The 23935-nt window shown below is 41.2% G+C and overlaps 1 protein-coding gene across 4 annotated transcripts in view; it reads left to right on the forward strand.

The window, feature by feature from the left end:
* The window catches only part of STARD13 (StAR related lipid transfer domain containing 13), a 234524-nt gene that overhangs the window by 173392 nt on the left and 37197 nt on the right, over nt 1-23935 (forward strand). For all 4 annotated transcript variants that reach the window (XM_081197878.1, XM_081197880.1, XM_081197879.1 and 1 more), the window contains 3 exons: nt 3700-3771; nt 12943-13024; nt 16689-16752. In XM_081197878.1, the coding sequence (XP_081054004.1) occupies nt 3700-3771; nt 12943-13024; nt 16689-16752 (218 nt within the window). The remainder of the gene's footprint in view (nt 1-3699; nt 3772-12942; nt 13025-16688; nt 16753-23935) is intronic.

Below are 23935 nucleotides of genomic sequence, written 5' to 3' on the forward strand. Positions count from 1 at the left end.
GGAATCGCCGTTTACCTTCCTGCTGGAGTGGTACCTATTTATCTACTTGCACTTTGACGTGCTTTCGAACGGCTAGGTTAGCAGGATCAGGGACCGAACAACGGGAGCTCACCCTGTCACGGGGATTCGAACCGCCAACCTTCTGATCGGCAAGTCCTAGGTTCTATGGTTTAACTCACAGCGCCACCTGCGTCCCAATAGGCCTAACATCCTATTGCCCAACAATTGGGGTGTCCCTGCCTGTCATTCGCTTTGTCTCCACCTCCTGTTGATCTCCCTGTCTTCCTGTTGGTTCCATTGGACACCAGGCCCCATTGCCATAGGCTTATCATCTGAAGCTTCCTGGAACTGGGATTTTCCAGAGCAGATGCTGTAACTAAAGTCTACATAAAACAAATGTAGGAAAAAGAGACTCCTTATGCTATCCTGCTGCTTTTGCAAATGTTTTATTGCATCATATTTTTTCTGGGGGGGGGGGGAATGGGACCCATTACTGTTCCCAAGACAGGAATATGCACATTTGCTTTTTATGTTGTGGCTCATAAATGTGCAGTCTCAATACTGTAGTCTTAGCTGGGAAATCTGCATAATCAGGATGTATCCAAGGGAACCAATTTAAGCTTAAGGATGCTTTTAAGAGAAATGATTGTAGTGTTGATTAGAATGGTAGCTCTTCTCAGTTGGGAAGCCTTCATTTGATTTACCATCCCTTGAAGTGCTTGAGTTCTCAGGCCCATTCTGAGTTTTGTCTTTATTAGTGTGTTAACCATTTATGCGTTATTGGGCTCGTGTTTGTTCAGATACTGAGTTAACATAGAAGTATATGCTTGAAAGGATACTGAGGTAGGAGGGGAGCTAATGGGTTGTATTCTGCAGGCTTCACCAGTCTGGTGCCATCCAGATGTTTGGATCTCAGCTCCCATCATCCGCAGCCAGAAGCGTCGGTGGTCAGGGATGATGGGCGTTTTAATGCTGCAAATTGTAGAGGACACCAAGTTGGTGAGGGCAGGTATACCGTGTCTACCTCTGCCAGACATGTACTCTTCAGTGTGGTGTAGTGGTTAAGAGTGATAGACTCATAATCTGGGGAACCGGGTTCGCGTCTCCGCTCCTCCACATGCAGCTGCTGGGTGACCTTGGGCCAGTCACACTTCTCTGAAGTCTCTCAGCCCCACTCACCTCACAGAGTGTTTGTTGTGGGGGAGGAAGGGAAAGGAGATTGTTAGCCGCTTTGAGACTCCTTCAGGTAGTGATAAAGTGGGATATCAAATCCAAACTCCTCCTCTTCTTCTTCTTCTTCTCTTCTTCTTCTAAGGAACTGAGTAAAATGGAATTAATACAGCTGTAACACTTCTCCTCTGCCCCGGTGTATGTGTGCGCACACACAGTTATTTTTCCATTCACAAATCACCTTTAAAGAGGCAAAAGACTGCGTGAATATCCTCTAAACTCCTTTATATAAAGGACCGATAGGTACATGGTTGCCCAGTGACAGCTACAATGGAGACCTGGCTGCCCTTGAGTCACAATGAAAGAGGGTTTAAGAAAAACCAAATTGCTGCATTTATTGGAGTCCTACTGGTGCTGTTACATTTTGTAAAGGGTCCAAGAACAAACAGAAATGCCACTTTGGAAGTCATATTTCTTCGAATCATTGTTTTACTAATTGCATCGTAGGGTGTGAAATCATTTTAATGCTTTCTGTATTTGAAAATCTTATTACCAGGATTCAATTGAGCGTGCATGATACAACATACATGCACTCATTTCAATTTAACCTTTGAGGTGTTTATATGTGATTTTTTATTTATTTTTAAAAAACCAGCACTACAAGTTATCATGTGGTTGTTCAGAGATGCCTATGCACTTATGGAAATGTTCCAATGACATGGAATCTCATCGCCGACTTACAATATCCCCCACTGTATCTGCTTTGGAACAAGCAAGCATTGATTTTCATTTTCATTTTTGACAGCAATAACAAAACCCTATGAAGAAAAGTAGCCACTCGGTTCAATCACATATCCTTGTTAAAAGCCTTTCCTACCTCCTTTTGCAAGAGCAATATTGCACTAGTTCAAAGGAGACAGGGTTGACTCCACACTCCTTAAGATGTGATGCATGGCATGCTGATAGAACTATTTGTGCAGTCAAGTGACAGCACTCAAGGATCTTTTACTCAGTGTGGATCCTTCATCAGTCCAGGGATGAAACTCTTTCACACATTTTATTGATTCACTGATTCCTAGCTGTGTGCATTAAAATAGCCCCATGCACTCTCTTTCTCTCATGCACAGACACATTCTGCTAGCATAGTCACTTAGTTGCACTGGTTGAAAGGAGACATAACAATATTTTGGTTAAAAAAGAAAAAGTGTTGATAAAGTTTTACAAGAGTTTTTACCTCTCCCAGCAACTCTTCATCGTTATTTATTCCTTATACCTCAACTGCTGCACAAAAGTTAAAAGAGACATGACATTACCCATATGCTTACAGTCTAATAAATCTTACTACCCAAAAATGGCTCATGTATACCCAAGTCTGCTTGCAAGCCACACAAAAGTTAAATGTTAAACACAAGTGTTTTGCAGACGTGACAAAAATTGGAACCTAAAATATAACCCACTATGGATACAGCTGTTGGGAATTGTACAGTTTATTTGTTCCGTAAGCCTGGATTTTAAAAGGTGGAATATAAATGCAATAATCATGATGATGATGATGTAGCACATTTTACCTTTTTCCCAAATATGTAATGAACAATATTGGATCATGGTGGAGCTATCATCCTTTCAGTTCTCAGGTGTGTGGCAGTTAAGAGCTATATTGTAGTTAAGAGTGTCATGTAGACTGCTCTCAGGTGCTATAATCGGACAACAAGCCACTCATAAGCTCCTTCCTCAGCTCTCACAGTTTATTGTTTTGCCTGACAAACTTGTTTAATTGTAACTATGGTTTGTTTGAAAAAGCCAACTTCAAACTATTGATTATGCTGTTGGTTTGTTTCAACCAACCGTAGTTCAGATTAACCACGGTTTAGGGTTCAGACATAACATTACATTGCAGTTTTAAAAAATGAAATTAATGTTTGTGAATCCCTCCTCTTGACTGAGCTGGAAGAGGGGAAAGAGAGCACCTGAGCCCAAGGCTTGCTGCAGTTCATTCCCATCACAATGAATTATTATTTTTAATGATATCCAAGTGCGGTCTGATGATTTATCATGATGTCAAAACGAGAACTCAATGTACTAACAGGAGACTGATGGAAGTTACTTTTAAAAAATTAGGTTTGATAAATAAATCTTAATTATGTGACCTAATAAAGAATCCATGAAAGCCCTGGTCTTATATGTCTATCATAGGGAAATTGCATGGTTTTATCGAGCAAAATGTGTTTTCTCCCCAGGTTGCTGAAATTATGACATTATTGGCATGAAAAGCCAATTATTATTATTTTTTAAAATCCAAAATTAGTGGCTCTGACTTTTTAAAAACAGAACTGAATTTAGTATGAAAGGATACCGATAAAATTCACTTTGATACAAAATCAAAATGCTTTGTCCTGTCACATTTGTGACAGAACCTTCTTTTTCAATGCACACTGCTTACGTTGTGAGCTGTATTTCTGTTAATTGTGGCCTAAAAATACAAAAGGCATCAAACTCAGTATTAAAACTTTCCATTTTTTTCTTACCCAGAAATTGAGGCGAAGGAGGCCTGTGACTGGTTGCGAGCTGCTGGATTCCCACAGTATGCACAACTGTACGAAGGTATGTTTTGGGGGCAGTGCGACAACTGCTCCACTTTTCTTGAATTGTAGGGATAGTCTTGTTGGTGGGGAGGGCATCATGTTTAATTCAGTGGCTCAGCACTGAACCAACAACATTCACCATCTTCCAAAGCAGACAGAACAATCTTTTTTAGACTTCATCCAGGCAAAACAGAGTTGCTGTTTTAGTCAATATGAGAAGCAATTCAGGGTATAATCCTATTTTGTACTTTCATAGAATCATAGAATCATAGAATCATAGAGTTGGAAGAGACCACAAGGGCCATCGAGTCCAACCCCCTGCCAAGCAGGAAACACCATCAGAGCACTCCTGACATATGGTTGTCAAGCCTCTGCTTAAAGACCTCCAAAGAAGGAGACTCCACCACACTCCTTGGCAGCAAATTCCACTGTCGAACAGCTCTTACTGTCAGGAAGTTCTTCCTAATGTTTAGGTGGAATCTTCTTTCTTGTAGTTTGGATCCATTGCTCCGTGTCCGCTTCTCTGGAGCAGCAGAAAACAACCTTTCTCCCTCCTCTATGTGACATCCTTTTATATATTTGAACATGGCTATCATATCACCCCTTAACCTCCTCTTCTCCAGGCTAAACATGCGCAGCTCCCTTAGCCGTTCCTCATAAGGCATCGTTTCCAGGCCTTTGACCATTTTGGTTGCCCTCCTCTGGACACGTTCCAGTTTGTCAGTGTCCTTCTTGAATTGTGGTGCCCAGAACTGGACACAGTACTCCAGGTGAGGTCTGACCAGAGCAGAATACAGTGGCACTATTACTTCCCTTGATCTAGATGCTTTCCTTAAAGACCATGTTCTCAGTTTGGGATGCTTGTGGACCCCGTTTTGCTTCTGGGGAAACAGGTAGTCGCAGGACCAGATTAAGACCATGGCAGCCCATAACCATTTAAAAGATTTTGGTGGCCCCATATAGATCTAATTCAAAATATAAACAATAATAAACTTTAAAATAAAAGTGTGTTGTTTTTTTAAATGATACAAAACTTACAGTATGTTATTCTCTTGTTAATTATGCTGTTTTAAATACATATTTTATATTTGACTTCCCTTAGTAACGTTTTCTTTTGAAATAAATTTGCTGTGATAAATGTGCATTCTGTAGTTGATCTCCTTTGTCATGTTATATTTTGAAATCTTGAAGGTAACATTTTAGTTTCCCATTAATTGTGTTGCCTTGAGACTTCCGGTCGGTGCCAGCGCTTAATGGCGGTCCTAGCTCCGAGCTCCGGAGAAGGACTGCTTCGCAAGTTCGGGTCTTACCCGCTACGGCAAGCGGGGGACCCCTAAAATCCCAGGCGCTGAAGCCTGAGAACAAGGAGACTCGGTGGGCACCTTCGCGCCCCCCGGTACCGTGAAAGAGCCTTTTTAAAGGCTACGGATCGACATCGGGAGTGAGCGCGGTGCTGAGAGTCGCTACCCAGCCTGCGAAGTGAAGCCGCGTCGCCATAAGCGGAGAGCGCCGATTCCTTCCTGAAAAGAAATTCGGACTGATTCCCCGTGAGTAAGAACTGAAAAATAACCGGGACTCTTTCAATTTTAAAAATTGGGCTAAAAACGGGGGAGATTTAAACAAAGGAAGTCTGCCTCCCCCCGACTGCATGAAAGCGAAAGCAACGGAGCTCTAAACCTGCATCCGTTTAAATCCGTCCTTTGATCAGCTAAACCGGACATTTAAACCTTTGATCTCCCCTCCAGCAAGCAGGGCAGAGGGGAGGTGAATCTGACCATTAACTGCATGATTTATTTGGAGGAAAAAAACCTCTGCTGTCTCATCTGTTTGAAAGTACGAAACGGTCTGCCTTCTTAGTACACTGAACTGACTTTTCCCTGTGAAGTGATACTTTGATACAAAGTTTCCACACTGCCTGACTATTGCATATTATAAGAAGAAACAGTATAAATTGGGCAACTGTGGCAATTTGAAGTTATAAGTATTTAGTAACATTGACTTTGACTGTGTTAATCTCCCTTTTTCTTACTTTTTGGACTGTCTCCTTTGTTTTGGTACTTGGAAATTTCGCTCTATGGCCATTTTGATTTGCTCCCCCTAGAGGATAAAGTAAAGTTCGGCACGGCTTAAGACAGTGGAATTTTCCAAGGGAGAACAAATCCCGTGGGAATTGACCTTGACATGAGTGGCCCACAAGAAGAGATAGTCACAAGAGCCAAGATCAAGCAACAACAACAACAACAACAGTTGCAGCTGCAACAGGCAAAGAAAAGAGGCTCAATCTCAGGCGCAACAGCCGGATCAGCAGGAACAACAGGTCAAGACAAAGGAGCAGCCGTTTCTATGGAAGCTGTGACAGAGGCCCTGCTCAAGATAAACCAAACCCTGGAGTCTTTGACAAAACAGACTTCAGAGAACACACAAAAATTAACAGAAATATCAGCAAGATTAAACCAGAATACAGAATCTATAAATAAATTGGTAGAGGAGAACGCCACCACGCGCCAAATTGCCGAGGAGGCCAAAGCCACTGCCGGAGAGACACAGGAGAAGCTAGAGCCGCTTGCCAAGAAGGTCTATGAGCATGATGCAACTTTGGCCTTGTGGGAGTTACAGAGGAAAGAGAGAAATTTAAAATTAAGACTGATTCCGGAGAATGAAAGAGACAGCCTTGTGGAATACTTGACACGGGAGTTTGCGGATTGCCGGGACCTTGAGGAAGACGAATTTAAAATTACGACTGCCTTCAGATTGGGTAAAAAGCAAGATAGAAAGACACCGAGAGACTGTCTGATTACACTCAGATCCAAGGAGGAAAGAGACAAAATATTAGGATTACACTTTGAAAAGGCCCTGCAAATTGGAAATTCAGCTGTACAGATCTTCAAAGACATCCCAAAATACATTTTGGATTTAAGAAACTTTTACAAGGACTTGGTTCTCTTGCTAAAGAAGAACACTATTCGCTTTAGGTGGGAGTTTCCACAAGGACTGTCATTTGACTACAAGGCAAAGAAAGTGAAAATAAAGACAATTCAAGATAAAGACAAATTTTTGGCAAGATACCAGGAGGATTTACAGAAGGGGACTGTGGACGTACTTGCAGAACAGAGGAGAGCACTGGACATCCTGAATCTCTCGTTTGGACAAAAACCACCACCATCAGAAGAAGAGCAACAACTTGGAGCTGTTGGAGGAGCCTTAAGAAAATAACAAGATGGCTCTGCAATTCCTTAGTTGGAATTGTAATGGGCTCAATGGGCCTTTGAAGAGAAGACAAGTATTTCATATATTGAATAAAGAACAATTGGACTTGATATGCTTACAAGAAACTCACATAACCAGAGCCCACAGGAGATTACTTTCAAATAAAAGGCTAGGACAAGAATTTATTTCATCAGACAAAGTTAAGAAGAGAGGAGTTGTAATATATGTGAAGGAGAAATGGGCTCCAAAAATGATATTCAAAGATGAACAAGGGAGATATCTGGCTGTGGAGATACAAGTACAAGGAGAAAAATTCTTAGTTGTTGGAATTTATGCACCAAATGAAGGCAAATCTGACTTCTTTAAGAGACTTCATGAAACTTTGATGGACTATTTGGATTACAATATGATAATTATGGGAGACATGAATGGCGTGGTCTCCACTAATATGGACAAGGCACAAAGACTTACAGTCACCAAAGAAGGGAGACTCCCTAAGACTTTCTTTGAAATGACTGAAAATATGGACTTGATAGATATTTGGAGAACAAGGAACCCTCTGGAGAGAGAGGGAACCTTTTTCTCCCAAGCAATGATGACCTGGACCAGAATTGACCAAATCTGGGTTACTAGTGGAATGGCCCCAAAGATTAAGAAAGTGGAAATCTGCCCAAAAACTTGCTCCGACCATAACGCCGTGAAGATGGAGATGAAACTCACAATATCTGGTCAATTTAGATGGAGAATGAATGACACCCTCTTTCGAGATAAGGAGATTCTCACGAAGGCCCAAAAGACTCTAAAAGACTATTTTGAAATAAATTTGAGGACCGACGTGGAGAAAAGAGTGATCTGGGACGCAAGTAAAGCGGTGATGAGAGGATTCTTGATTCAACAAAACTCAATAAAGAGGAGAAAACAAAATGAGAAAAAAGAGAAGATTCTGGAAATGATAAAAGAAGGAGAGAGGAAATTAAGAACAAAACCAAAGTCTCAGGACATCTTAAGAGAGATTAAATTATATCAAACACAATATATGGAATTGATGAACCAAGAGATTGAATGGAAGATAAGGCAAATGAAGCAAAAGACTTTTGAATCAGCAAATAAATGTGGCAAACTTTTGGCATGGCAACTGAAGAAAAGGCAGAAACTAAATACAGTTACAAGCCTGGAGGTGGATGGAAAGAATATATCTAAACCCAATGAAATTAGAAATTGCTTTTTAAGTTACTTTAAAAAACTCTACACTCAAGGCCCGCAAAATGAAGAAGATATAGACAAATTCCTTGGAAAATATGGACTACAAAATATCTCTCATCAAAGTAAGATGGACTTGAACCAGAGAATCTCAGAACAAGAGATAGAGGCTGCCATTCAGAATATGCAACTGGGCAAATCTCCGGGACCAGATGGACTGACTTCCAGATACTACAAATCGTTGAAGGAATGGTTGACTCAACCATTAAGAGAAGTTTGTAATGAGATCCTTGAAGGAAAAAGGGCACCTGAATCGTGGAAAGAGGCATATATTTCACTCATACCAAAGTCAGAGACTGAAAAGACCCAACTCAAGAACTACCGCCCAATATCATTGCTCAATGTGGATTACAAAATTTTTGCAGACATTTTGGCAAAAAGACTCAAAAGAGTTTTGATGGAGATGATTCATAAGGACCAAGCAGGCTTTCTCCCTAAAAGACACCTGGCAGACAATGTAAGGAATGTAATAGACATTCTGGAAAAGCTAGAGGTGAATATAAACACTAAAGCAGTATTGATCTTTGTGGACGCGGAGAAAGCCTTCGACAATATTTCTTGGAGTTTTATGAAGAAGAATCTTCATAGGATGGGGGTAGGCCGGGGTTTTGAGAATGGTATGGCTGCAATATACTCTGAACAAAAAGCCAAACTGATTGTAAATAATGTTGTGACTGAGGAGCTTAAGATAGAAAAAGGAACACGACAGGGGTGCCCGATTTCCCCATTACTCTTTATTTCAGTTCTGGAGGTGTTGCTGAATATGATAAGAAATGACCAGCAGGTTAAAGGTGTGCAGGTCGGAGCTAAACATTACAAGTTAAGAGCGTTCGCAGATGACTTAGTATTGACTTTGCAAGAGCCAAACACTAGTACGAAAAAGGTATTAGAAATAATACAACAGTTTGGCCAGGTAGCTGGATTTAAGTTGAACAAGCAAAAAACCAAAGTTTTAGGGAAAAACCTAACAGATATGGAAAAGGAGAAATTTCAAGAGGAAACAGGTTTGACTGTGGTCAAGAAGGTCAAATATCTAGGGGTTTATCTAACATCCAAGAATCAGAATTTGTATAAGGACAATTATGAAAAATGTTGGTCAGAAATTAAAAAAGATTTAGAAATATGGTCAAATTTGAAACTGTCAATGTTAGGCCGAATTGCAGTAATTAAAATGAATGTATTGCCTAGAATGTTATTTTTGTTTCAGACCTTGCAGATTATTGATAAGATGGAATGTTTTAAGAGGTGGCACAAAGATATCTCGAAATTTGTCTGGCAGGGCAAAAAGCCCCGAATTAAATTTAAAATATTGACAGATGCTAAAGAAAGAGGGGGTTTTGCCCTGCCGGACCTAAAATTGTATTATGAGGCAGCAGCTTTTTGCTGGCTCAAAGAATGGATGCTCCTCGAGAATACAGACATCTTGGATCTGGAAGGTTTCAATAACGCTTTTGGTTGGCATGCATATCTTTGGTATGATAAAGTTAACAGTGCCTTCAAAAATCACATTGTCAGAAAAGCATTGTTTAATGTTTGGATAAGATATAAAGATCTATTGGAAAACAAAACCCCTAGATGGGTGTCACCAGTGGAGGCTAAAGCAGTGAAAAAACTCAATATGGAGGTTGGATGGCCGAAGTATTGGGAAATTTTAGAACAGGATGGAGATAAGTTCAAATTACAAAGTCAGGAGAAATTGAAGCATAAAGTGGAAAATTGGTTCCAATATCGTCAAATAATGGAATTTTTTAAACAGGACAGGAAAGTCGGCTTCCAGGTGGAAAAATCAAAATTAGAAACCGAATTGTTAGAACCCAATACTAAGAATTTATCTAGAATGTACAACTTGTTGTTGAAATGGAACACACAGGATGAAACAGTTAAATCGGCTATGATTAAGTGGGCTCAGGATGTTGGACATAACATTATGTCAGCTGACTGGGAATGGTTATGGAACACCGGTATAAAATTTACGGCATGTAATGCCTTAAAGGAAAACATCATGAAAATGGTATACAGGTGGTACATGACCCCAGTCAAGCTGGCAAAAATCTATCATTTGCCCGATAACAAATGTTGGAAGTGCAAAGAGACTGAAGGTACCTTTTATCACCTTTGGTGGACATGCCCGAAGATTAAGGCCTTCTGGGAAATGATCTATAATGAAATGAAAAAGGTACTTAAATGTACTTTTTCTAAAAAACCAGAGGCCTTCCTCTTGGGCATTGTCGGCCAATTGGTGACAAAGAAAGATAGAGCTTTTTTCATGTATGCCACAACAGCAGCAAGAATACTCATCGCAAAGTATTGGAAGACACAAGATCTACCCACTTTGGAAGAATGGCAGATGAAAGTGATGGACTACATGACATTGGCCGAGATGACAGGCAGAATCCGTGACCAACGAAAAGAGACGGTAGAAGAAGAATGGAGAAAATTTAAAAGCTATCTTAAGGACTACTACAAACTTAATGAATGTTAAAATGTCGTAGTTTTCAGAAACAAAGGGGTACAGGGACATAAGGTCAGAGTGCAAGAGAGGACTAAGATGATAGAGATTGGAAAGTAATAATTGGGAGTTGCTAGTTGAACTATGGACATTGGGATGCAGAGAGGGGGGGTATGGGGAAGTCCTAGAAAGGAGGTTTATGAAAATAGGTTTGAAACTATACGTGTATGTTCGTCATTTTTAATGTTTGTCTGTTTTTTTCAAAAATGTTGTAAAACCAATAAAAATTTTATATAAAAAAAAAAAAATTGTGTTGCCTTGAATGTATACTTTATATTTGACTTCCTTCAATAATGTTTTTTATTTGATGTTTGTAACCGCTTTGAGATTTTTTTTCTTAAAAATATATAGCGGTATAGAGATGAACTGAATAATAATCTTCGCAAATTTCAGCTGATGAAAAATAAGGCATCCAATAATTCTTCCCCCCCCCTTTGTAAACTGAGGCTTTTTTTTACAATCAAGAGGTGTATAAATTTTATGAATCAAATAAATAAACATTACTTACAAATCCCTAAATGCTTTGGGGCCAAGCAATTTGAAAGACCCCTTTCTCCCACTTAACTGTATTTTTCTGTGTAGGAGACTAGGTTTTTTCCCTAAAAAATAATGTCAAAAATTAGGAGGTGTCTTATATGCGGATAGTGCTGAGGGTGGAATTGCGACAATTTTGAGTCCCCAAAAAGTGGGGGCATCTTATACATGGGGGCGTCTTATAGACGCAAAAATACAGTAATTCATCAGGAGGCCCTCTGTGAATCCCATTGCAAATACGAAGTCTGTTTGGTTGGGATACAGGACCAGGTGTTTTCTGCTGTGACACCAAGGTGGTTGGCCCCTTGTCCATTAGCATATTGACTGCTTCCCAAAACCTTTGTTGGTTTGCTTTAGTCGCCCACCCCCACCATTCTGTCATTGCAATACCTGGTTTCTGGTATTGTTTCACAGACTGTGCATTATTAATTTTTGTGAACCCCCTTGGGGGATCCCGGCAGGGACTGACAGGTGGGATATACTTTTTAATATACAGTAAGGCTGGGAGTTCATGATGCTGTGTTTCATTGCTGTGGGAAGAGAGCATTCGTCTCGGCTGATAGTTGGTTATAGTTTTAAGAGCTGTGTGGTACAGCAGGGGGCGCTCTCTTCAAATGACTTTTCCAAAAAATGTAACATTACACTTTTAAAATTAAAGACAGCTGAGTAGAGGTGGAGTGTTGTGACGCTTGTTGTTAACAATGTCACACCTTTTTTTTCTTGTTGGTTTCCATGTTGGGCTATGAAGGGCTACATCTGGACCTTCAAACAAATGATGTGTCTTCCACACAATTGAAAATGCACAAATGTTTTTGGTTTGTTTTTTAAAAGTAATACAAGGTGCAGGGAGTTGGGGAGGCATAATCTGGACTGGAACCTTAGTGTGGTTGTTAGGAGGGCTTTAAAACCCTTTACCCTCCACCCTGCAGACTTTGCCTGAATCAAAGAACCCACAGCTGTATTGGAAGGAGATCCCCCAGTTGCCCAATTGCAAGTTTTTCTTACAATGCAAAAAGAAAGGGGTTGATTTGGATTGTGGTTGCATTTAAGGAGAAAAGATGAATGCCTCTCACCAGGGTCACTATAGCCACACACTCTTATTCACTTTTTTTTTTACTTTTTAAAAAGCCGTTCATGTAGTTCATCAGGTTTGGCCCTGAGTCACAACCTGCAATTCTTCACTCATAATGCTACTAAGTGGTTTGTCTACAAGTCTGTGAAAAAGGGAAACACTTGTTATATTTCTGTTTAAAAATAAAAATAGGTTAACAGCATTCATATTATTTGTATTGTTAGCCGCTTAATGAAGGGAGTGGATTTTGGACTACAATTCCTATCATCCCCAGCCAGCATGGCTAAAGGTCAGGGGTGATGGGAGTTGTAAGTTGGGGAAGGTTGGAAAGGTCAACAACAACTGTATTGCTTTGTTATTGGGGGACTGAAATATAAACCATCTGATTTCTTACTGTAGTTGGATGATGACATGCTGATGTTACCTTAGTTGATACATTTCAACGACTCCATTTGAACTTGGAAAAGGAAGTGATATTATCAGAAATTAAATGTGGAGGACATTTTGGTTTTCCCCTTCTGTTTGCAATTTAGTCTGGAATCACATTCAGCTCCTCTTGGAAGAAAATGTGTTTCCCACTCCAGTAACAGCTGCTTCTTCTCTTGTAGATTCCCAGTTTCCTATTGACATTGCTGCTGTAAAGAAAGACCATGATTTTCTTGACAAGGATCTTGTAGAACCTCTTTGTAGGTAAAGTGCATTTTTAATTCTTGTTGTAATTTATTATGATGTTTGTAGCGCTGCAAAGCATGCAGACAACATTGTTTCATGTATTATCCCTCCCTCCCAACAACATCTCTGTGTAGGTGATAAGGCTAATGCCAGGTTGGGAGAGAGCCTGGTTTGTGTGCTAGAGTACAGTGGTACCTCTACTTATGGACGTGATCCGTTTCGGGGTGCTGTTCGCTCCCCAAAAAGTCCATAAGTAGAGTGCCTCTACTGTGCGTGCGTGAAGTACGATAAGAGTGCATCTGCGCATGCGCGAAGTGCACAGATCGATTCTGTGCTTGTGCGCGCAGCGAACCTGGAAGTAAACACTTCCAGGTTTGCCGCATTCGTAACCTGAAAAGCCGCAACGTAAAGCAAACGTAACACAAGGTATGACTGTACTCTGATCCCCTGCAAAGGAGGAGGTGAGGTTTGGTGTCAAGAAGTGTTGGGCAGGAGTAGGATGCTTAATTCTTCTACCACCACCACCACCTACTTTTTTCAGCACCCCACTTTTCCTCCATCCAAGATGCCAGGCCCACCTTTGCTGCCTTGTGGGAGAAATCAGCCGGGGTAGGAGTTGCTGCAGCAAAGGGGTAGCCAGAAGTAGAGTTAATTACCCTTCCTGACTAAAAGTTCTTTGCTGAGAATCATACCCTTCCTACTCATACTCTTAGGTAAACCATTACCATTGAAGTGACCAAGAGCATTTCCCCAAAGCCATTGTGTCTTGCTGTAAAGGAAACTTAATCATTGCAGAGTTGCCCTGATGCAGGAGACCTCCTGTATTGCTGCAAGTGTACCCTGGGCACAGCCCTGCATTTACTGCCTGTGACCCTGACATGCCCTTGGCCAAATTCCTTTGCAGCTGCTCAGTAACAGCTGCAGACTGGAGTCATAGGGAGTTAGGATTCTGATCAATTTTAAGGTGTCAGAAAATAACAAGGAAGAAGGGCAAAAGGCCACCCAGAAGGCAGCCCGGTTTTGGGAGATTTTACTCTACAACATTGTTATATTTAGTATGGGCCATGTGGCTTTTGAGAGTGGACAAAGACATTTTCCTCTTCGATCTCAAGGCTTTTCTGCAGTATCATTGAACTCCATATTGAACATGTTCTAGGTCTTATGGCTAATACATGCTCCCCCAAGTTTCTTTTTTAAAAAACACAACACTTTGAGCATTATTTATGAACGGGTACACACTGGCATGGCTGTAGCTTCTACTGGCAAAATGCAGGCAAGCAACAATCTCAATCAAAGGTTGGATGGCCATCTGTCATGGATGCTTTAGCTGAGATTCCAGCATTGCAGGACTAGATCCTTCCCTTCCAACTCTACGGTTCTATGATTCTATGAATCAGGGCCCCTACTTGTGTTGCATTTTTCACAATTACATATTTTATGCATATAATGAATGTTGCTATTGATGAATATTTTTGTACTTGTGGGAAACAGCTTCCAACAGAGTCCAAAACGTTACACACAAAAGCAAGCTTTCGTCATTGATCAAAATATCATTAACTATTGTTTCTGGGCTTGGAATCACTCTTGCCAAGGTTTTGACTCTTATTCCAATGACAGATGTACACAGATGGAGAATTCTGTCTTCTGCCATTGGCACGTCAAGAGGGTGCGAGAAATCCAGGCAGGCTGTATTTAATTGGAGACTCTGGAGACATAAAGACAACCATTAATCCTTTCATTTCATTGGAACAATCTGTTTCAAATGCTGGAAGGACCCCAGAAGATATGTCATCATCTTTCTGCTTTAAAAATGTGGATAGCTAAATTAGTAAGCGGGAAATCGGTCACAGACTTCACAAAAAATGTAACCTTGAGTCTTAAGGAAATGAGTTATCTTTTAAGGAAAATATTGGAGTAAAATGTGGACAGGAAACTTGCTGTTTTCAAGTAGATGAGAACTTTATGAGATTAGTTCACTGATAATAGTGACACCATTGATGGTGTCTATAGAAAACAGGTTATTGGATGGAAAGATCTGCAGACCATGGTTACACCATAGAACTCTTGCAAGAGCAAGGAGCTCTTCTGCTGAAGCTACATAGAGCTGAGGTCAGAGTTAATGCTTTCTGTGTGTGCATGTTAAGAGTGGTTTGAGAGAGACCTAATTACCTGTGGCGTGCAGCTTATCCTATTATCACCTCTAATAAACAAATATTTTCCCGACCACCCAGGTTTATAGTGTTTCTAAAATCTACAAAATATTTTGACTAGAAATACAACAGGAATATGTATACCCCAAAGACAACTATGGGTTATACATGCCACTTTCCATTCTTCTCCAATATTGCCAGTTTCCAATATTGAGTTTAGTTTAAGAGGTGCTATAGAAATTATGGGTGTTGTTGTTGTTTTAAAAAGTCTTGTTCTTAAAAATAAGTCCAACTGCAATCTGTGCATTTTTGTTCATGTTTATTGCTTCGTATTGTAGTGAGAAATTAGAGGGACAGACAACTATTTCATTGTTAAGATAGATAGAGCATTGCTGCTAATTTCTATTTCCTGTTGCAGCCCAGTGTTTATTTCATTTTCTTTCTAATAGTGGGATTGTGTAAATGCCCTTCAGATTATGACAATCTATAAGATTCAGGCAGGTGGGCAGGGGTATTTGTTATTTTTATTTATTGAATTTATATACCGTCCTGTACTTGAAGGTCTCAGGGCGCTTTGCAGAATAAATTCAAAATATAAAACCACAAAATACACAATAGAAATAAAACAACATCAATGCAATAACCCCCCCCCAAAAAAAAACCTACATTTTAAAAGGGCACAAGGTGTCAATCAAATCAACCAAAGGCCTGGTTAAAAAGAAACATTTTTCTCTGACGCCTAAATGAAGGCGCCAGGAGAACTTCCCTGGGCAGAGCATTCCACAGATGGGGAGCCACTGCAGAGAAGGCCCATTCTTGTGTTGTCACCATCTTGACTTCTCTAGGAGGAAGCACACAAAGAAGGGCCTCAGAAGATGATCTCAGAAGAAGGGCCTCAGAAGATGAACTCAGGGTCAGGGTAGGTTCATATGGAAAGAGGCGGTCTTGAGGTATTGTGGTCCTGAGCTGGGTAGAGTGACAAAGAACATGGGAATTGCCTCAAAATTCCATTTCTGGTTGTGATAGGTATCCCGTTCTCAAGCCACCAAACTAGTTGCTACTTTATCTAAATTGCAGGTGCAGTGGTACCTTGGTTGTTGAACTTAATCCATTCCGGGAGTCCGTTCAACTCCCGGAACCATTCAAAAACCAAGTTGCGGCTTCCAGTTGGCTGCAGGAGCTTCCTGCACTCAGTCGGAAGCTACGGAAGCCGCGTCGGACGTTCGGCTTCCAAAAAACGTTCGCAAACCGGAACACTTACTTCCGGGAGCCAAACCGGAACACTTATTTCCAGGAGCCAATTTGTTCGGGAGCTAAGACATTCGACAACCAAGGTACCACTGTATGTACATATTTCTGCACCCCAGTCTTGTGGATAGGAATTAGCAATGTATATTTCACTACCAGCCTATCTTTATAGGAAGTTGTTTGAAGTTCTGTCCATAAAGAGAGAGTATGGGAGAAATGTGCAAGGTCATAAAGGGCCAGTTGATTCATGAGATGCTAATCTTTGGATTTTGCTTTGCTTCTAGACGTCTGAACACACTGAACAAGTGCGCCTCAATGAAACTCGATGTGAACTTCCAAAGGAAGAAGGCAAGTAACTATGGATTTGGAAATGTCTCTGTAGTCCAGGGCTTTTGAAACATCCTAAAATTACAGCTAAGATTGATCTCAGGCTTAAACACTTAAGCGCTAATACCCCGTGAACTAGTCTTTAGAAACTGGCTTGTTGTATATTTGGCATTGTTTAAAGTGTCCTGTTGTAAGGAAATGTAAGTGCTGAAATTGTTTGATGCCAGACCGTGAGAGGAGAATATCTAGCCATTGCCTTGCATCACATGGCAAATTAAAATTTACCAGACAGATGCACAGATTCTGCACACATAACGCAACAGCACTGGGTCGAAAGGAAATCTTTGACTTCAGATGAAGGCCCTACATCATTATTATAACCCCCATCACTATGTGACAGCTATCTTTCTAAAACACACCAGGAAGCAACCATCAAAGAAACTGCCAAAAGGAGAGGCCACATTTTAAGACGCTGAAAGAACTTACTTACAGACTAATGCATTTCGGTCAAAAGGGTTCATCCAAGCACTTTCAACAAACAGGAGTACAGTACTTATGCAGTAGTAGTAACAGTTGTAGTAATAAAGGCCTAAAAGCATAATGTCAATGTTAAATATACCAGTAGCCTGAAAAGCACCCCAAGAGCTTTTTAAAAACATGCCAAAATAAAGTTACAAAAATGTGTGCAATTAAAAAAGCTTACTCGTAAAACGCTTTACTATAAACTTCAGTACATGCGTATCTCCATCTATTTGAAACTATATTACTCAAATATACCTTACAGGTATCTGGACAACATCTTCTTAAACCATTCAAGTGCAGTGGCGCAGGCATATCTCACACTAAAATGCAAATGTGTGGTCTTCTTGTAAAGAACATATTGGTTACAAACATTTTTGACAGCCAGGGATCATCACCAAACGCCCAGCTCAGGGAGTGTCAAGAAAAAGCACATAATTGTATTTCTGATGGAGAATTGAGCTGTTGCCAATGTCTTTTAAAGCTGGGGATCATTACCAATGTCATTGCACTCGAGTTATTGAAGAAGATATAAGGAAAAAGAGAATCAAGGAAAAAACAACAACCATCCTTTAAAATTACCTCAGCTTTCTAAGCATCTGGGTAGGCTTTGCCTAAACAAGAATGTTTTTAGCAGGCGCTGAAAAGCGTACAGCTTGATTTTTCTCATCCATTTCACCGCTGCGCCCAAGCAATGGCCCAGGGACTCCACAGCCTCTCCCTATTCAGATGTTATGGAGAAACAGAGTTGAGTGTTATCAACATGCCAGTGGTCAACCTCGCCCTGAAACTCCTAATGACCACTCCTAATGATATTAAATAGCACCATTATAAACACACATTTGTGTAACTTGGATTTCAGCATTCTTAGTTTTATAGAAAAGTTACAAGCCTTGTGGTGTTTTTAAGGACATTAATATATATATTGATATTGACACCATTGTTCTGTAGGAAATGGCAGTGCGCTACTCACCTGACCTTCAGTTAATTGCGTCACCAGTAGAGGGGGAGGGACGCAGCCGTGCTGAGGTTCACACACTGAAAACTCACAAGCACAGCCAGTCCAGTGCTCCTACTGGTGCGCTTGCACCCTGCCAAGCTCCCTGTGACCCACTGGAGGTCAGGGGAGCAGGAGTGCTCTACCATGCCATGCATGACTGAGTGTTACACATACGTTTGTTGTCTGTCTGTTAGAGAGAGCCTCTGAATAAGACCTCTTTGCTGAAATACATTGTGCTATTAATAAATATTCATCAGCACTTTGAAATGCCGTCTCTCTTTTTGCTGTCTTTCAATCCACTTCCTCCTGCCCTCTGTTGTCTTCTGCTCAGAATTATTTGAGAGTCTTGAACGCACTTGCATAGCAGAAACTGTGGGAGAGAGACTTTGACAAAAGAATAGTTCTCAACAGGCTTCTCGAAATGCAAGGGCAAAATACATGTTGTTTAGTTAAGAAGGTACTTGCCTCACAGTGTTGTCTGATGCCATGTGACTATAAGACATGATCCACTGCCAGATAAAAAGCTGATAACATTTTTCCAATTTTTGTGTGTGTGTGTGCTGACTTATTAAAATAAAGCTCGTCATGTTTACAACCTCCTTGTGTAATACAGGCATTATTTAAGGCTTAAGGGGTTTCAGCAAGGAATGCAGAAAATGTCTTGTGATGTGGGGAATTTTGTAACAGAGCCAACAACCTTTTATTTACAAGGCACTCCCTTCCCAGGGGCACTTTCTAATCAGTAGTTAGCATAGTGTAGTAAATTGCCTCTTGAGAGTCCCACGACTGCAAGAAGATCAAACCTCTCCATTCTTAAGGAAATCAGCCCTGAGTACTCACTGGAAGGACAGATCCTGAAGCTGAGGCTCCAATACTTTGGCCACCTCATGAGAAGAGAAGACTCCCTGGAAAAGACCCTGATGTTGGGTCTTCCCTGATGTTGGGAAAGATTGAGGGCACAAGAAGGGAACGACAGAGGATGAGATGGTTGGACAGTGTTCTCGAAGCTACAAACATGAGTTTGACCAAACTGCGGAAGGCAGTGGAAGACAGGAGTGCCTGGCGTGCTCTGGTCCATGGGGTCACAAAGAGTCGGAAACGACTAAACGACTAAACAACAACAACAGTACATTTCCTTAAGAAACATTGCACACTTTTGATTTTCTCTCAGGAGGCTTGATTAATTCTTCTCAGTGGTGTTATTGCCGGTGGCAGTGCTTAGAATGGGGCAGGAGACAAGGGAGGATAATGGAATGGGGTGCATCCCCATTTCGTCTCGGCTGGACCTAAGATGGACGTCATTGTGTCTGGCCTAATTTGAAATGAAACACCTCCCTTCCCTCCTCACTCCCTTTCAGGACTGGTAGTTTAGGACCGCAGTCTTAAACACACTTCAGATTAAAGATAAAATGTGTCTTCATAGTGCTGCAACCCCATCCCTCAGATGAGCATATCGGCAGATTGAATGTTGGCACCTGCCTTGGCCCCATCTGCCTGCTCATGCCTTCACTTGCCTACGGTTGTCTCCTCCGCCTCCTCTTCCTGTTGGAAAAAGTTAGCAAAGCGCCCTGCACCCAGGTTCCTAAATACGGAGGAGAATGTGCTGCTTCCATTTCAGACCCTCCACTCTGGAGTGCTTTTTTAAATTTATCAAGCTGGAAACAGCAGGAGTGAGCAGGCAGGGAGAGGTAAGACCAGTGAACTTGAGCAACTTTTGATTTGCTGGTGTGCTTGTCTGACACTTGAGTTGTGGCTAAGGAAAGCACTGTGACCTGATGGCTTGTTTCACAGCTCTCTTCATCGTAGGCACGTGTTCTCAACGGGCTCAGTCATTGCACCTCAGTCTTCCTCCCCTTGCTCTGCTGCCTCCCTGTGTCAAATTTTAGAGTTTAAAAAAATCTAGGACAGCAACATGTTCTTTTATTTTGTGCGTGTGTGTATAACTGAAATTGCTTCTTTCTCCTTCTGAGAAAGAAAGACAGAAAGCAGATGTAGAAGTTGAGTGAAGTCACATTGATGATCGTAGCCAATCAGCAATCACCTCGTAGATAAAGGGATGCCACAGTGTAGTAAGTCTTGATGTAGAGCTTGCTCCCATGTAAGTGTTCATAGAATTTCAAGCTTAGCCAGTCAGGGTTGACATAACTGAGAACAAGTGAAGGCAACTGAAAATGTGAACAAAAAAGATAAAAGCAAAGACCAGAAAAGAAAAAAAAATAAAAGCAAAGACTAGAAAAGCCTTATCTTACAGTGTAGATAAGGAGGCAGATATGCAGAATTGGAAAGAATGCTAGAATATTGGTAACATGGGGTTCTTCGGGGTGGAGAAGGTTGCAAGTGGCATATACGCTGGATAAACATTCCTAACACCTGCAGTCCACATTATGAGATGCAGGTGTTACAGTGCAACTCAGCTGTGGTATTAGCTACCTGGTGCCTCTTCCTCAAGATACCATTTCCCCCCACTTCCTGCTTAGTGCTACAGTCCCCAGCGGAAGCTGCTGTTTGGTTGTGGCCTCAGAAATCAGTAGCAGACACACACAAAAATACAGTTAGGCAGTGACTCACAGTTATTTTATAGTCCTCTCTTCCACTGCATATCTGTAAGGATGGAAAATATATCTTCACATAATGGTTACTGCCTCTTTTAACAACTCTATTTGCCATTTATTATGTCTGGGGCATAAAGCCAAGCAAGCACTGCTGGTTAGAAATCTTGGAACAGTTATATTCCACATCTCCTTGAATGTCTCAGAAAAACAGCAGTCAATTAAGTTGCTGAATGGCCTAGCACTGAAGGCCAGTCAAAGATGGAAGATACAAATGGGTCACTGCAAGGCATTCTGGGAGAGAAGATGAGGCAAATCTGTAATCCAATTGAAATCAGTGGGGAAATTAACACATAGTTCTACATAACAAACTGTTAGCGGTTGACATTAAACTTCATTTGAAGCATATTCTTATGTTTTGAAATTCCCTTGAAGAAAATTTGCCCTTAAGTTATTTGGATAGACACAAAGCTGCAGTTGGAATGACTGCCTTCCCCAGCTGTAGGGTCACAGCCCTTGTGAAGGAAAAAATGTGGGAAAATCCATTAAGAGAGCTACACTCATGCATTCTGCTGGCACCCACATCCACCTGAGGAAACAATGTTTTCGGTTCTAGTTTTATTTTTAACCAGCTCTAAAGATGCTAAGTATAGAACGTTCTTTCTGAGCCTTTACAATTTGGCAAACACTGTCGGCCTTCCTGAGCTAAGCCTTCAGCTCATTCATAATGGAGAGCTATGCACACATTTTTGTTACTCGCCTAGCTGTGTCTTATCCTAAAAACAGAAAGCAGATGTAGAAGTTGAGTGAAGTCAAGCTTCCTGGCTGAGCGGCTATTGGAAACCGAGTCTCCATAGTAGAAGTCCAACGTTCTAACCACGAGACCTCACTAGTTATTAGCTGTATACAGAGGACTTGTGGATATAAGGAATCAGTGTGCAACTCTAACCACTCTGAAGGCAATATCACTGATGGGCCTGGCCCTTGGCTTCACTCAGCACTGTGGCTGCTTTCCTTGACCACTGTATTGTCTTGGATTCAGACATAAAGGGGGTGGGGGCAATCATTGATAGGCCACACATGAACGCACACTGTCTGTGGGCAATGTGTTGTGTGGTTCAAATTCAATGGATCAGGTGTACTTTGTCAGTGCTTGCAGTCACAGGCGCCATCTTAAGAGGATTGAGGGGGCTCAGGCGTGACACTGCATGATATCATGTACATGATGCTTCAACATCATGTGGATATGTTGCGTGACACCCTGACATTGTACAATGCTATGAGGAGCCATGAGGCAGAACTGAACACCCTCTGAATATTGAAGGGGCTCAGCTCCCTCAAAAAATACTCTGTGGGGGCTTAAACTGCCTAGGAGCAGGCACTCCTGTCTGCTGTGCAGATACTCGGAGTGTTTCACTCTGTGCTGGCACACCCTGATTATGAGGACCAATGAAGGCTGAGCAATCCATATAGCAAGTTCCTCAGAACCAAGCATGGGGATGTCCTGGGGGGCAAAGTTAACTACTCCTTTGCAGGATAATCCCTGTGAGCATTGCAGTGCTGTGCTGGGGAACATGGGAAAGCATTTAGCTTTGCCCTTTGTCACACACAGAGATTGCACTGGAAGGCTGCAGTGCATCATTTGCTAACTGTGAACTCAGTTCTGCAAGTGCCAGTTCTTATGCAGCCAAAATGGCAATATTCATGCACAAGAAGGAGCAAGCCTGAGAGAAGCCCAGGTGTAAAATTGCCACTGCGAGATAACAAATTCCTTTCATACCGGACAATGGTTTGCTATCTCAGCTGTATTGTTAGTGAATAAAGTCAAATATATCATCATGCTTGGTGATAATTAGTGTCATTTTTGGCAGTTTTCTCAGCTGAAAGGGCCAACTGATTACACATAGAAACTGGCTTGTGCTCTTTATTGTTAGATATAATTTTCAGAACAGAGTCAAATTACATTGCCAGCTAGCTTGTTTAACTTGGGATTATCTTTAATTCTGCCAGCACACACTATTGTCAGCCACAGTAGCTGCGTTTGGATGATCACATCCCTGCTTAATAAGCTGAGATATGAGTGAACCTTCCCCCCCTCCCAACCCCAATGCTCGAAACCCCATTGATTACCCCTTCATGCAAGTCATGATTAAGCAAGGAAGTTTCTTAATTGACCATAGTTTCCTGTTTTTTTTCTGAATTGGGAAACTACAGTTACCAGCTTCACACAGGCCAGAGTATTAAATCAAGTTCAATAATATTCTGGATTGTTCTGATACTGGCAATAATAGTTTGGTGGTTCAGACAAAACAGGAGGCTCCGGTTTGTCAAAGCCCTCCCGGTTTGTTCTCTCGTGTCACAAGAAGGAGGTGCAAAGGGATTCTATGTAGTGGGAAAAGCCTTGCTTATCTCTCAGTAGATAATTAAGTGTCGACATAATTGAGCATCATCTGACTTTCAAAGGTTCCCTGAATCCCTAGAATAATGTTCAAAACAGCATCACTTCTGTATCCCAAGAGTATTCTTGGGGAGCCGTGTGATAGTGCTAAGTAAAGGTGCAGATTATCTAATGGAATGCTTATATTTTTGTGTGGCATGATGTTTGTAGATAATAATCTGCTGGGCCAAAGACCCAGCCCAGCCCCTAGAAAAATTTTATCTGTCCCCATCAAATTTGAATAAATATGACACGGTAATTTAATTTTTTACTACCTTATCTTTATTCAAATTTTAGCAGGGACCCTTATAAGATTGTGGGAGGTTTATAATTTAAACACTTCTAAATTATGGTGATAGACGAAGCTGCAGATTTTCTGCATGTTGGATGAAAATATACGGCTGTTAAAGGTTGTTGGCTGAATTAGATTTATGAAAATGCTATGTTTACTTTTGGATAGTAATTTTCTTGGGAATTTGAGTGGCTAATTTAAATGGGCTTAGTCTGATATTACAGAGTGATCCGAACCTACTGAGTGAAGAGATACCATTGTATCTGCAAGTCTAGCAACTCATGGTGGTGAAAGGTGGGAGTCAGGCAGATCAGGCCTGATCCCTGTGTCGCGCAGCAATTGGGCCTAGATCAAGTCCTCTACTCATTCTATCAGTGCAAGAGTTTCCGCTTGCCAGACAAAACAGT

Source organism: Podarcis bocagei (assembly GCF_964188305.1).
Source record: "Podarcis bocagei genome assembly, chromosome: 6".
NCBI classification, from domain to species: domain Eukaryota; kingdom Metazoa; phylum Chordata; class Lepidosauria; order Squamata; family Lacertidae; genus Podarcis; species Podarcis bocagei.